Here is a 16,512-nt window from a genome sequence, read left to right on the forward strand (position 1 = left end):
ATATTCTAACCGTTGGCCTTTTCCGCATAAAATAGTACTCTTTTGTTACAATAGAAGCAGGAGTCATATTTGCCCACCCCTATGTTATCGGGATATTTATTTATTTTATAAGAGTCAACAAATTAACCCATATGGCTTCACAACCCGAAGCTACGATGCTGGTAATAACATGATATTACTTCGTCATCCATACAAAATCGATTATACTGGATTACATCATATTCTCAAACACAAATACACCAAAACAGAATATTTTGTTTCATAGTTAAGACACTCAAAAGTTGTTGACCAATAGCTTACAGACCCGTTCAATATTCAACATCTGAAAAATGACAGAAGGGAAAGATGAGAAGGGGAACCCTAATTTAAATGACAGTCCTCAATTCTGCATAAGCCAGCGCTAACCAATGTAGAGATCTATTTGAGACAAAGGAGATGCATGCTATTGAGTACGATCAGATCGATATGAGGGCAATGTTGTTGTAGGTTGTGCTGTGTTGTAACTTGGAAATTGCATTCCAGGGGCCATTTGTTGTGGCATAGTTCCAGATGGCATGTAAACATTATTGTGCATCTGCATTGGCATAGACTGAACCGTTGTTGCTGGTGGAGCTGTCCCCCATCCAGCCTGAGACCCATTGTATGGTTGTTGTGGAGGGCCCATCATGGGAACAGATTGTTGCCCTAAAATTGAGGGTTGGACGTTCACAGCAGGGGTATTAGGAATGGTATAGTCTCTGCTCCTATCATTATTGACCTGTAATTGCACAAATAATCCATGGAATTAAATTTAAACTGAAGTCATGATGGAAGTATATCATTTGAGAATGACCAACTAAAAAAGGGTTCCTACTTGCAGTATGTATGAAAAACGAATTTAGTATTCAATACCACTAGATCCCAACTAGCGTAACACCCATACAAAATAATGAAAAAGGAAAATCCAACACGGCAGCACGGTAAATATAAAATTACAAGACAGGAGGATCCTTATATTGCATTTCAGTAATTAAGGCAGTCAACAGCTTCCAAGAGAAAGGTGTGATGGAGAAAAATGAAAGCAAGATAAAATTTGTCAAGCTTCAATAGAAGGGATTTTCAGTGCATGATAAGGATAAACCAACATCATTTCAGGAAAGAAAACCAAGGCTCAAAACAAAAATCTCAAGTTGAGTACAGTTAACCATGTACATTCATGAATTAAGATTGGCTTTATTTGCTTGAATAACGACTGACCACCGTTGTATCATATTGGATACAAGACATCTTCAAATCAGAGTTTTTCAATCATTTATTCAAATGAACATCAATCCCGACTCTACAGATTAGTGTTGGTTGTTTACCTTTATACTTAGATCAGTATGTCGTGAATATGAAATGTGAAGCTTGCAAAAACCTCCATCATATATGCAATGTCCTTCCAAGGCCTCCTTGGCCACAACAGCTGTCTGAGTATCTGTGAAGTTTAAATCATAGCATGTCACTCAAGCTTATACTGACAGTATAAAATAAAACAAGGTAAACTATCAATAAGGGTCAAAATTCTCCACAATTAAATTGCATATAAAGCACATTATCATTGTTAAGCCTATCAAAGATAAGTATGCACACTGCTGAGGACATTTCCAGCAAGCAACAGATTCATAATCCTAGGGGCAAAGAAAATTGAAAAATGAGTCTTTTGGCTTTCAGGTCACACAACCTGACATGGCAGATTCCAGAATTCTGCGAGTATGATTGCCGATTTCACTCCAATCCCACTTAAAATATCTTAATCACAATTTTGACAACACAAAAAATAACAAGAGGTAAAGTTTTTCAAAGAACCTAACCTGGAAATTGAATCAGAGCCTGCAAACCACCATTCTTATCGAACATTGCAATTTTTTGGACAGGACCAAAAGCAGAGAAAACCTATAACAAAATGAATAAATGGTATGATATTATTAACTAAACTGTACTGTCAATCAATAAATTTTTTTTAAAAAAAAGAGACAGATGGCGGGCCATGATTCAAAGTACCATGTGTAAGACATCCAGTGTTACGGCATATTGCATGTTTTCAATAGATGCAAGGAGAACATTACTCTCAGCCTCCAGTCTTTTCCCATCCAAGCCAACCATAGCCTGCACAAATTATAAAATAATATTTAGAAGAAAAAACAAATCCTTAATAAGCAAGTCAGCCTTCATGGCAACCCCTCAGCAGAAGATGCACACCTAATTAAAGCACACAACATAAAACATTCAATTTAAAACAACCAATTCGGAAGGCTTTAATTGCACATAAGAACAGGTCACAAGCGAAGAGATATCATATTGTTACTCCATTAAAACATAGCAATGTTGACTGTCAAATCATTACCTGTCCACTTCCCTCCACAGCTGATGGAGCAACAGGAAGGTAAGGATTAGTATAGTCTCTGCAGAAAGAAAAATAATCAATTAAAAATTGAAAATTTACTATTATCAAAGAAAAAAAGGCTTAAGGCTGATATGAAGGATGAGATATAGAACCAGTCTCCATGACAGAGAATAAAAACGAACAGGAAAAGGAAAGAATATCGGTAAATAAATTAAAAGGTGCTGCCAAAACTTGGGGTCCTCTAAGCCAGCAATACCAAGGAAATTAGCAATACCTGCTCCTGTGGCTTTGAAACTTTACACTTAAATCTGAATGTCCAGAATAAGTGATCCTAAGGGTACATGGTCCCATATGCTCAGGCAGCAGATACCTGATACCAGGGCAGGAATAAAGATCAATAATCAGAAATAACAAAATTTGGGAAATGGTAAGAGCTAATTAATGTTCTAATAACTATTAATTCACAGTTCAACTCAAACTTGGCACTTTTTTATTTTCAATATCAGTCCAGTTGGCACAATGGCATTATGTAGCCAACCACATTTCACACATCCAATTATTCCATAAAATTACAAACAAGTGCAAAAACAAAGTCTACAAACTCCATAATAAGTTAAATACAAAAAGAACTGCCATTGCTGAACAGTCTCAGAACATATGCAACATCTACTGCCAGATGACCCACAGCAGTTGAACTAAATACCTAATCAAACAAATAACACAATTTTACCTAGGTATGCTTCTTCCATCCAAAGCATCCTTCGCAGAGGTGGCAGTCTCTGCATCTGAGAATTGCACCAGTGCCTAGACAGTGACAGTTGAACAATGAATTATCTTGCGTTCATAGGATATAAAAAAGGGACAACAGACAAGGGCGGCCTATCATTAAACCTGAAATCCTGCTGTCTTCTCGAAAGTAGTAATCTTATGCACAAATCCAAAGGCTGAAAAAACCTACATAAGTGAATAGTAAACAATCAGGATGATATTGCTAAGGTGAATCTTAATAATGGACCACAAACAAGAATTTCAGCATATAGGTCAGGAACTTCGTCACTCGCTCAAACTAAAAACTTGCAAGATTAACATACAAAACCATTACAGAACTTAAATAACAATAAGCAAGTTTAAGGCTCTAAACAAATCAATATCTCTCTTGAAAAGCAATTAGAATAATGCTTTTGTTACTTGGTGTCAGAAGAACTAAGACATTGCAAGTGAAAAACAAGACAAATGATACTAGATCTAGCACTAATTGCAAAAAATGGGGGAAATAGTTTATCCAAGGGGTTCAATTCAGATCACAGTTGTCTTATAAATATATAACTGTAATAATACTTACAAGAACCTGAAGTTAATGGTCCATTCAATTTGATAATAGAATAATTGACTCAAAATAAAGGATTTGGGAAGTAAATTGCCTCCTCAACCATAAATTATGTGAAAACTTGGCATTCAGTTGCCAAGCTTAAAAGGAATCTTTTGGTGTACTTTCAGATAAGACTTAGAAAATCTAAAGCACAACCTACAATAGTTGCAAAATAGAAAATAACTGAACAGCACAGAATCCGGTGGCTAAATCTAAATGCCTATGCAGATGACGAGTCAATAAAGCACAGATGCACAGAAGAAAAAAATGGAAATATCCTAAACTACAAGAATGGTAGGAGTTGAGGGGGAATAAGGAAGAAAGAGGTAGTGTTAAGGAAAGGAGAAAGGAGAAAGGAGACAAACACACAAGCGCTATTTCTCCCAAAGCACTAAGCTGCCATTGAAGATATTGTCTTGACATGGGCCTGCTGATTCATTCACATACATGTCAACAATTTTTCCATAGCCTGACAAAGAAAAACCTAATCACAAAACTAAATGACCAGCATCCTCTTGATTACAGTGTTAGTACATAACTAATACACGCAACTGCTTACCAAGTGCAAGACATCAATGCTGACAAGACGTGCATCTGCACCCTCAATCGTTACCAACAATACATTCCCAGGAACATCTGCAGCAGTTTTGTTATTCACTATTTCTTGCCTATTTGAATATTGTAGGTATACAGTTTTCCCTCGTACTTGAGCAGGCTCTGATGATGAGGCATAGTATGATATCATTGCAATGGCTTGATTCAAATCTGCCTAGATATTGTGGTTACAGCATATGATTTTTAACCAACAATCAGTAAACTTTATATGAAAAGAAAGGCAAGATAGATAAGGGAAAAAATAGAAAACAAAATAAACTCACAAATTCAATAAAAGCTTGATTTCTATTTGCCCCAACATTGCATTTTGTGTTAACAACTTTGCCAAACGGCTTCCCAAGCTCAATCAGTTCCTCCTCTGTGCACTCCCACGGCAAGTTCCTCAAATGAAGCACCTTTGACGGCGGCTGAGTGTAACGGAACTGTGGCTGACTAGATACCGATGCCATTTCAAACAATGACTCAAAATCTGTCGAAAAGAACCAGAAAATTTGCAGCCCCTTGGACTACAACACCCATTTCACAATTAGGTATCCCGTCATAAATCCATAAGCATACTGCATAACTATGTTTCTCAAAAGAAAACATCCAACAGAGGGCATCCATTTACTTATAATTATAGTTATAATATAACCAGCATGCTTCATAAAGATCCAACAACCAAAAACCTTATCCCACAATGGCCATAACATTGGCCTTATGCAACTTAAACATTTATAGATGCCATTATGCAATGAAAAAAAAAGGGGGGGAAACCCGATAATCTATAACAACGTTTTGGGGCTAACGGCAAAGTTCAGGTGAAATTGCAATTCAAGGCATACAAATTGACCTAATCCCAATTAATCGATATCGATAGCGAACGGATTTAATCTGTTACAGTCAATTGCGTTGCTAGTTGTTATACGGAGATGGCGTGGTGATAGTTATCGGGATCCACGGCGACAAAGCAGAAGAAATCCAAAAAAAGGGTTATATCAAAACAAAGCAAATTACCTGAGAGAATTGAGAGGACGAGAAGGGCTCTGGTTTTTTTTTTTTTTTACGAGTTAACGGGATTGGGGTTCTCAAAAAAGGGAAACGATAAAGAAGGAGCTTCTCCGTTATCAACAGGAGCACCGCGGGCAAAGACAAGGCCTTTACACGCTGGATCGTAACCACATATTTATATAGGTGAGATTTTTCATTTTTATTAAAAAAAATATTTGTAATATGTTAAATATTTGCATCAATTTATTTATTTTTTTAAATTTTTATTCACAAAGTGTGATTTAAATATATAAAAATGTTTTTAACATAAAATTTATTTGTGTAAATGTTGTGATGTAGGCTCCAGGAACACAATATTGGTTAGCAACACGATAATCGATAGAAAAAGTAATTCTTGATGAGATTCGAATTGTTTTAGAGGTGTCACTTACAGAAATTTCAACGCTAAAGTTAAAAAAATATTTTAGAAGTAGTGAAAATGAATGAAGTTATCAATATCTAAGGAAAGTCTAAATATATATAGTCATGTTTGATAGGAAAGATTGTTAGACGATATGTGTGACACTTAAGTGTAAATGTCTTATTTAACTCGAAATAGCCTAGTGAATGACAACATCAATTTAGGTTAACCAATTTTTATGTTCTCAAACACAATTTATTCTTTTGTCTCGAATGTAACACGAATTATCTGAAATTACTCTCAAAGCTTAAAGATAAGAAATGGAAAAGAATAAAGAAAGACGTGAAGAATCGATCCATCTAAGTATGTATAATCGATTAATTGTGAGCAATTATACTACAATTAATTGATAGATATTCGAGATAATGAGATTTAATTAACAACTTACATGATCAACCGTGACTTCTATACTTCTAATTGTATTGATTGTTTATTTTTAATCATTCTCTTTAATTTGTCTGTTTTCTCTAAATTAAGTTTTTACACAAACAAATGGGAATTTAATTTAGGAAAACAATATTGGCAATTCATGGTGAACAATTGTTAGTGCAAGTTAAAGGAATAATTAGCAATTGAAGGTAATTTAGGGTTCAAATGCAACAGAAATTGTGGGAAACAAGGTGCAATTGAAATCATCACTTTAGATTTGATTGTTTGTTTAATCTCTTAACCATTATTATTTGTTTGCTACAAATTTATTTTCTACTAAGCGATTGATAAAATCTATTACAAACACTGGATTCGATTGGAGTACATTAGTATTTAATTGTTTTGAAATAATCTTAATCTTTTGGATACAAATCAGAACTTAAGGTCTATTATTACTATTTCATAAACTACGTTTGTTTTTAAATGTAATTTTATACACATAAGTGTTGTTAAAAGAAATTTTGTCAACAAATACTTAATTAGCTTAATTACTCTTTTAGTCTCTATACACACTTTGCCTTTTAGTTATTATATAAGCAAAATTTTATGATTTAGTTCTTGAATGTACGTATTAAATAATTAGTCAACTCTATATTGTTACATATTAAGTAATTTCATAAACTTTATGTTTTCCAAAACTGCCATAAAACTGAAAGTGATGGTGTAAAATTACCATAATTTTTCTGGCTATTGTGAAACTGTTAGAAGCTTGTGTAAATCCACCACAAAGAAAATGAACTTTTTTAAATCTTCGGAAATTTCACTGATGCCAAAAAAATCTGGTAACTTTTTTTTTACTGTCATTTTAAATTTAAGGCAATTTCAGAGAAGTTAGAGATAGTCAGTGGCCCGACTTTTTTTAACAAAATAATATTGCTCCTATAAGACAAGCGATGGCCCAAAAAGATTCAAACAACTTTAATTTGTGGAGATAAAAAAAGTTTTTAATTTGACGACAACATGATCTTGTAGTCTTTACCCAAACTCCTTCAATTCCCAAAATTTCAATTTAACCAACCATTAAAACTAACAAAAATTATTTTTAAAAAAATACTTATTCGCATGTAATATTTTGTATTTATATGAAAAAATAAAAATATGTTGCATGTTCATGTAAGTTTACATTTTTTAAAAAAATGTAATCTCGTATTTTTTTTTATTTGTAATTCATATAAATTTGTGTTTTTCTAATTTTAATCCTAAAGCACAAATTCATATGAACTAAAAATGATAAATTAAAATCTTAAAGAAAATAAATTAAAAAAAATACAAACTTAGAATACTTATACATAAAAGACTCCTATTGATGATTATTTCACTTAGATCTATAAAATGTTAGGACCGACCTGACCCAATTTTTTAATATAAAAACTAAAATGCAAAATATGAACAAATATGTGCATGTTTGTTTCTCAGTTGCAAACGAACGAACTGAGTTTATGAACCATTAGATTTACTTTAGAATTTGTGCATCGTATTTTGAACTGAAATTCAAGCATGCGTTATAAGGACGAAACGAGGATTTAATCCTACTTAATTTAAGGAACACGATTGAGGAGAGAAGGAATGATAGTGCCATTATAAATTATAATCTAAGATAAGAGTCTAGTTTTGAAACATGAATCTCAGTTGCTATCAATCTATGGCCTGATCAAGAAGCTTCTATATATGCTATGACATAATGAAGAAAAACAAAAGCCCTAAAAAAAGAGAAACAGAAAAACAACAAAGAGAAGTGGAGACTCCATCATTAATCATGACTTAGTCTGACCAATAAGGACATCCTTGTAAGGAGTAGGAAGAGGTAAAGTAACTTTGGTCTCTTGAGGTTGATGGCTTATATTTGTTTGATGTTCCATGATCAGGGGAATCTGTGCTTCTCTCGCACTCAGCAGTCGTTCATGTGCTTCACCTCGCAGTTTCTCCAGCCTAATTCCATTCATTTGTTGCATCTTGAACACTTTGATTAAGTTTGTCAATCCACCAATAAAGAACATTAGGCTTCCAAAGATGCCTAGCCAGATCCAAGTACCACCCTGTGTCAATAATCAACATTGTCTCTCTCATTAGTACACATATTGCAATCACTGCCGAAGTTTATTTTAGTTAATTGAATTCATATATCAAATAATTAAGACGTATCTAGCTAGGGTACTTACAAGTAAGTGAAGGCCATGGTGGATATCTCTAGATTTCTCGTGATAATTGAGAATTGCACTAAGCATGAATGACAAACTCCCCATCAAAAATGGAATATACACACACTGCTGCAAGATTTGCACATGACCATCCGCTCTCTCATAAATTTGGCACGAATTATGAATCGATCCTATCACCCACAATACAGGACCAGCAACCAGCATGTTCAGAGCATGCTTTTCCAATTTGAAGTACCCATATCCTTTCTCTTCCTGCATTTTGGTCCACACAACCCAATTTTTTTCTATCCAATTTAGATTTGCAAAATAAATAAATAATCCAAGTTTATGACATTAATTAAAAGAAACAAACAATTGCTTATCAACAACTATCTTCATTCATGTCTCTCGAACATAGTATACAACTTTCATTTTACATTTGCTATTGATAAGTTTTAAACAAGAAACATAACAAAACAGAACTCGTTACATTTTGTTCATTAAAAGGACAACGAATGGTACATTTTGATTTCAATAAAATAAAAAAAACTCGAGAACCAAATAAAGGAATAAACATACTTTTGTCTGGGTACCAAAAAAACATTTATATTTTTTACTAGAACCAGTGTGTAGTAAGTAATGATACCCAATTCGTTTTTATTTTAAAAACACCCTGAACATCTCTCGTTTCTCTTCCGGTCGCATCATAAATCTTATAATAATTATTTTTTCTCTCTGTGTTGAATACTAGGTGTTTATTAAACATTTTGCGTGTGTATTTTCCTGCAGAAAGTCAGAAACTAATCCCTAACTATCTAAGGAGCTATCCTCTCCTAATTAAAGATATTATTTCGTACGAAGAGACCTCAGAAGCAATGCGTTCTTAGCATTTATCGTAAAGGAATAAGCAAAAACAGCACATTTAAAGGTTTTAATGAATGAGAAAATGCATGCATACCTGAATAAAAAGGAAGAAGACGCCTAGAAAGGCAAGAAGCGTTCCGAACATCTGAATGACAGGGACCGCGAACTCGACGAAGGCGAGTTGAAGGTCGAAGGCGATCAAGGGCAACCGGAAATCGATGCCGACGAGGTGGGCGAAGAGGTCATGGAGGTTGACGAGGAGGATGATGGCCAAGGCGGCGATGATAAGCACCAGGCCGGATCGGGCTTCGGAAGAAAGCTGGGCCGCCAGGCCCGACAGAAGGACGAGGGAGGCAATGAGATAGAGGGCGGCGTTGATGTACTCGTAGCGGTTCTTGGCCAGGCCCGGGCCGTAGGTGCGGAAGACCCTTGCGGAAGCTAGCTTCACCATTCTGATTAATCAATTTTTGTTTTGTTCAAGAGTAAGTGGGATTACATGCAGAGACAAGAGAGATGGGTTTGGGCACGTGGCCTCGTGCATGGGGCTGTGTTTGTTAGTCCTCACATTGCTCTGTGACACGTGCCGCCTTGTGGAGATTAAACTGCCGATGCTGCTGGAGATTATTGGACTCATTTGCTTTGTCAACTTGGATGTTTTTTTTTCACATTTCTCCCTTTTCTTTCATTTCTCTCCTGTGTCAAATCTCAATGTTTCTTGTTGAAGAAATTAAATTCTACCATTGGGCCACACTTCAAGGATTGCAACAACCCATTTCTCAACCCAACTTTTTTCCCAAGGCTATTATTAATGGCACTACCAAACCTTAACAATAATCATTTTACTCTTATGAGTTTTCCTACTCCCCCTTTCTCTCTAACTTCTCTATCTTAACACCCCCACAATTTTCCTTCCTCTCTCTCACTGTTTTCTTCCCTTCATTTTTATATTGTAATCAAATTAATATCATAAAATTGATTCGATGATGGTTGATAAAGATAATTCATATAATAATTATTTGTTAAGTTTATAAATGGTAACTTCTCTCCAATTAATTCAATTTTAATTAAAAAATATCAATTACTATTAAAAATGATAAATTATATGACAATTAATTCAATTATTTTTACAAAAAAAAGTAACTTGCATTTAAAATTAATTAAAAAATAAAAAGAAATTATATAATAGAATCACAATTTTATTACCTATATTGGAGGTGAAAAAAATACATGATGAAAATGCAACTTTGTTGTTTTCGTTGTGCTTTGTTTTTTTTTTTCCCACCTCCATATAGGTAACATATGGAACAGAATTAAGATTCCTTTGTGTTTCTAACAAGAGGGTATTTTCAGGATACTATTAGGAAGCACTCATGTGAGTAGTGATAGCAACTCCCTTTACCTAAACGCAGCCAATATTTCAAAAGAACAGAACACAAAATATTTGATTTTTGGGGCCCAAATATGCCCGACTCTTCAACTTACGCATCGACCTGCCTTTTATGTTTTAACAACAGCCTGTTCTGGATCCCAAGAGGAGAACACAAAAAAAAGGGGCCTGTTAAGGCTGATAGGCTTGTTTTGATAAGCTTCTTCTTTTTTTTTTAACCCGGAACATCGATTAGCTAAGAGTAAGAGTAATTCTATGAGTTGAAATTTATTTATGAGGTTAACTTCTCCTCACATACATGTGTTTTTTATTCATTCGAATTTGGATATCAAATTACAGAATTTAATTAAGATGTACTAACAGTACAATTGTTAGGATGATTTTTAATTGAATGTGTGATCATATTACTAGTATTATTTTTTTATATCAAAATATTCTGTCTATGGATCATACATTTTTTTTTATGAAATTTAACTCTTCATTTTAATGATATTTTTTGTTGGAGTTCAAATTAAGTAAATGTAAAATAGTTTTTCCTACCACTTCTTAAATAATCTACAACAACATTTTAACGCGCACACACATAATATTACTTACAAATTAATTGCAAATAAATAATAATTTTTATGGGTCAAGGTTCTAGCTCTGCAACTGTTGTTAGGTGACAACGATCGCATGTTTTTATTGTTAGTATATAATTTAATTAAATATATTACAATAGGAAAACTAATCAGAAGGAATTGATAAAAGTAGGGTATCTGCAGCACGTAGATATTGTTGATTATGATCATGTGAATTGTGAAGTGCAAGATGTGGAGATGGCAACACACTTCATTCGTCTAGTCATGAATGTGGTCATGATGCAGGCACTGCAAATAGCAGAATCATAAACAGAAGTGACGGCTAGCGAGAACGTATGCGTTGCAAACTGCATGTGATTTCACCAATAATTCAAAGAAATAGAATCATATTATAATCAGAGATTGCGGTTCCACTAGGGACCGCGTGTAAAGAGGAGATCGTGATTCGTGGAGCTTTTCAAATTAATAATATGAATTTTTGGTTTGATTCAGCGATCGAAGTGATATGGTGATGATGCCTGTCACAATCTTTGCATGATTAGAAAACACATCTATTGTTTCAAATTAATTCCCACATTTATTGGTTTGTCACGTGTGAAGGATAAAAAGGCATGATCTAGTTCTTGATGAAAATTATCACTCACTCAGGAAATAGCAAGAGGCAATTCCTGAGTGGACAATGCATACAATCAAAGAATAATAATCCACAGTCACTGTGTTTAATTATGAGATGACCTAAATTAATGAATCATTATAATATAAAGAATTTGTAATTATATGTGTACGACTCTTGGCCACATCATAACCAGGTGTGATCTTGGTTAAAATTTTAAACGACAAAGAATCCCCTATGCCCATGTGTCTGGGCTTGGGAGAGTTGCGTTTGTACAGAGAATCGATCTCTATGTTTCCAAAAGCCTCGCCAACACGTAGAAAAGCTTCCCTAAAGTTATTTCACTGGGAATTAATTAATAGAAAATTTTCGGATACATGTTTATATGGAATTGAAATTCAAACAAAAAGAATGTAAAAAACATTCCAGTAATTAAAATTGTTGTTTTAATTAATTTTTACAACTTCGTTCTCCATCAGTAGGCTTGAATTTCAAGCAAAGCCTTCTTCTCAAATTGTTGTAAATTTAGAGCAAAATGTCAATACCTTGGGAAGCTGGGGGAGAATTAGAAGACAAACAAGCCCAAGAGGACAATGGATCAACTTGACACAATCCAAAGAAATAAAGTAGAACAAGATATCTTCAAGCTAAGGCTTTTCGTAGGGTACAGGTAAGTATGCAGGAGAATGGGTTTAATTTCCACAAATATTATTGAACCTTTTAATTCATGATTCATCAACCACACCAATATTGTGGGATACATTGCAACAACAACAGTGGCAGAGTCCATGCATGAGCAAATACAATGCTAATACACACTAATCCTTTTAATTAAGTTTCATTTGATTTTATCTAAAATAATGCTTATCTATAGGCTAGCTATAATATTATTAATCTGTATCTTATAGTTGATGTTACCAAAAAGGACTCTCTTGCAGGTTTAATGCTTAAAGTTCAAGCACGTACTATAAGCCAAAATGAGGTAATAATTTTGAAATAAAACATCAACTTTCTAATTATGGAGAATCCAATAATCTTCTTGACTCTTTTAGATCCACCATCTTGTATTTCAATTTTGTTTCTTCCCTAAAGGAGACAGATCATTTCATTTTGTTTTTGTATGATTTGTTGTGTTTGCATTCCAAACATTGATTTTTTAAATTCGATCCGACGTCACTACAAACTTCTTAGTAACTAAATACATCGTGACCACCTTGTTTCCTTCGCTAACATGCATGTTTAGTAACTTAAATTCTTCTTTTGATCACTAAAAAATGTATAAAATTAAAATGAAATAATATTAAGATTTGAAAAAAAAAATTATCACTCAAAATCTAAATTGCAAAAACCTTTAAGTTAGTTTGAGAATTAAAGAAAATTCTTAAAAAATAAAAATATAAAAATGATGAGAGAGACAGATGTTGGGTTCTTTTTATCTTTCGTTTTCCTAATTGAAAAATGAGACAACATTAAAAAATTTCTCTCTATGTTCTAAAATGAGGTGTTCTCTCTCATAGTTGTTAGTTTTCCCATTCTAATTAGAGGAACAAAGAATAGGATATCCAAAAGAAACGAGTGATTTAAGTCCTTGAACGAAATGATTAAAATGAAGCAAATGACAAACAGGTATTTTTAAGTTATTATTATAAGAAAGAATATATATTTATTAATGACATAATATATTTATTATATAATAAAATATAATAAAATATTTGATATTTATTTTATAAATAATTAAAAATATTTAATGCGATATATCAAATTGGAAAAAATAATATTTTTGAGATGCTCATAATAAAATCTTTGAAATTAATTCAGATGAAAATTTTAGTATTTGAATGCAAATGGTTAATATAGTTGTTTGAGTGCTTCATAACAAGTGTTTGACAAATGAGAGATATTTCCAAACACACCATAATCCTGTAGTATTTGAAATGTCCCATAGGTTAAACTAACACCAATTAAGCTGAAGATAAAGAGTAAAACTCATATTAAGGTGTAGATTAGTTAGTTGAATTAAATATGTGAGTAACATAATTTTTCTAATATTATTTTTAATTCTTATATATAGATTAAAAAAAATGTTGTAAAACTCATTGAATGCGGAGAACTAGAGGTTACTCAAAGTAGATATTTATGACAGAAGACATGCATGATCCTGGTTTACGTTGACTGTGATATCCAATTAATTAATTATTGCGTAACCTTCATTCTCTGGCTATTATTGTTAATCATTTCTAAGACGAAAAGGTCTTAATAATTAATTTTACGACGTCTCTTCTGATTGACCTGGTCTCCATTCTGTTTTACCTTGCAAGTGTACATGCGATGTAATAAGGTGTCAACACCAATTACGTGATATATAGAAACAGGACGAGATCGAGCAGATATTTTACGTGACACGGCTAACAAAATTAAAACCTGCAACAAAACAAATTGCTCTGGTTAGTTATAACGTGACAATTTCTTAGATGGACTCCAATTCCTTTGAAAATTATTATACCTTATGAAGAGTAACGATGATGGCCTGTGGCATTCGTTTTTTTTCCTTATCTTTTCTTTTTCTCCGTCTATTTATATCACATTTGGGGGTATATGCAAGAATCATATTGGAAGGCATTTATTTTTGTTTTTAGTGGACCCAAAATTTTGATAACATCATTTATTTGAACTTCAATCCAAAAGAATTAATATTTTTTAATAATATATTAGATAAAATTAAGTCAATTCAATGTATTAATGTAATATATATAATTAAATCGTAAAATAAAATAAATGTAAACTTTAATCTAGGTGTATTTTATAATATATTTTAAACTATATAATATCGATATATATGTAATATTATGTCATACAAAATATTATCTATCAATTAACTTTTTATTATATTATTAATACAATTTTTCAAAAAGAAAATATATTTTAGAAAAATATATAGAATGTTGGATAAGTTGAGATGACGAGAAGTACATACTCTTGAACTTGTCTTTTAAATACATTGATTATAAACTCCAAAACCCGAATTAGTCATAATCAACACTAGATTGAACTATTAAAAAAAAACACTAGATTGAACTAACTAAGTGAGACGAAACAAGTCATGCACATTCTTATTCACATTCATTACTTTTTTTCCCTTTTTTTTTTTTTATCGATGTCTCTCTTCCCTCTATCTTTGCACATTCTTTTGAGATTTACGTTTTCTCATTTTTCCTCTTATGAAATGACTCTACCCTGCATATTCATTCCATATATACGAGATTGGGGGATTATTTTGTTTTAGAATTCATCTCAAAATACTCAAGTTATTATTTTATACATATTTATTCTTAAAAAAATTGCACAAGCTAAATAATTAATGGTAGAGGTGCCTAAATTGAAGTTCTTAACTAATAATTTCTCTATTAGATCGATTTAGGAATTACAAGCAATTATATTAATAAGACATTATTTATCATAAACGTTTAAATTTTTATTTGAAAATTTAAAAATGTTATGAAGCTCATAATAAAAAAGTACATATATACCGAATATCTAAAAAAAATAAAAATAATATTAAATATATTTCTACAAATATCAAATAAGAATTAAAATATGTAAAATGAAATTTAATTAGACTCTACTAATAGTATAAATATTTTTTACACTATCCTTTAGTTATAAAATTTTATGCATGGTAAATTGGTAAGATCGTTAGTTTTTTTAATAATTATTTTAAAAGTAAGTTTTAAGTTGATTTTTAATTAGTTGACAAATGTGAAAAAATTTACACAGTATATCAAAATTAAATTTCCCTTAAATAATTTGAGAGAAAATGCATAAATAAGAATTTTCATTCTTTAAAAAAAAGGAATTTTTAATATAATTGCATGCTCCTTGCAAGTATACAAGACTAAATTATCATTAATTAATTTGTTTTTATAAAAGAGGAAATTAAAAATCTGGGTTTTATTCCCTGTGTCAGACACGAGAGAATCAAACCTTCGTCCCTAATCCCCGCCCTTTTTCCTTTGCAAAGGGAGAAAAGACAAGAGTGTCTTATAACGTGGCTCGATGCTCATGTACGGAAAGATTGTTGCTGACCCTTTAGTGACTATGGTTTTTGAGTTGTCTGTTCAAACTTCTATGAGAATTTCTGTCTTTCTTTTCTACAACTTTGCCTAATGAACTGCTTATATGTCGGTCACACCTTTTTCATTATTTTTTTTTAAGACACATTTCAGATAGAAAAATGTTATTTACACGCACCTAACATCCCTTCAACACCTAGATAATATAAATTATTATAGGATTCCTGATGGAATAGAAATAAAAAAATATTAATAAAATGTTTAAATTAATGAAATGTCCATGTATTATTATTTTTTGAGAAACCATATTTCATTCTTCTTTTTGGGATATAAACAAATCACAATTACCCAAATTTTATCAGATTTTTTTTAGGAAATAGAATATTGGAAGTTAGAATCAGTTTTATAAAAGAAATCCAAGTACCCATATTAATTAGATTTCTTGTTCTTCTTTTCTCTTGGAATGTCTATCATGAATAGTACTATTATTGTTAGAACAAGGATCCTCACTTGTCCGAATGTTAATTTTAGTCTTATTTTCCTTAAAGGGCACATGCACTGGAAAGTCGAGCCTCTAGTGACATAAACTTAAGAAATGTGGACCAACACAACAACATTACAAGATTAAAAA

General features: G+C 32.3%; 1 protein-coding gene across 1 annotated transcript; it reads right to left on the reverse strand.

Annotated features, from left to right (window-relative positions):
- Window positions 1–130: 130 nt before the first annotated feature.
- On the reverse strand, window positions 131–9,696 carry LOC114410912 (polypyrimidine tract-binding protein homolog 2-like). Its single transcript, XM_028374811.1, has 15 exons — window positions 9,325–9,696; window positions 8,388–8,639; window positions 7,990–8,264; window positions 5,771–5,783; window positions 5,346–5,555; window positions 4,613–4,855; window positions 4,294–4,503; window positions 3,257–3,319; window positions 3,096–3,169; window positions 2,640–2,735; window positions 2,366–2,423; window positions 2,023–2,127; window positions 1,833–1,914; window positions 1,344–1,456; window positions 131–757 (listed from the first exon to the last, which is right to left on the reverse strand). Exons 1-15 carry the CDS (start codon window positions 9,679–9,681, stop codon window positions 443–445), a joined length of 2,466 nt encoding a protein of 821 aa, XP_028230612.1. The 5' UTR covers window positions 9,682–9,696; the 3' UTR covers window positions 131–442.
- Between the last annotated feature and the right edge of the window lie 6,816 nt (window positions 9,697–16,512).

The sequence above is a fragment of the Glycine soja genome, chromosome 4, assembly GCF_004193775.1.
Source record: "Glycine soja cultivar W05 chromosome 4, ASM419377v2, whole genome shotgun sequence".
Taxonomy (NCBI): Eukaryota; Viridiplantae; Streptophyta; class Magnoliopsida; order Fabales; family Fabaceae; genus Glycine; species Glycine soja.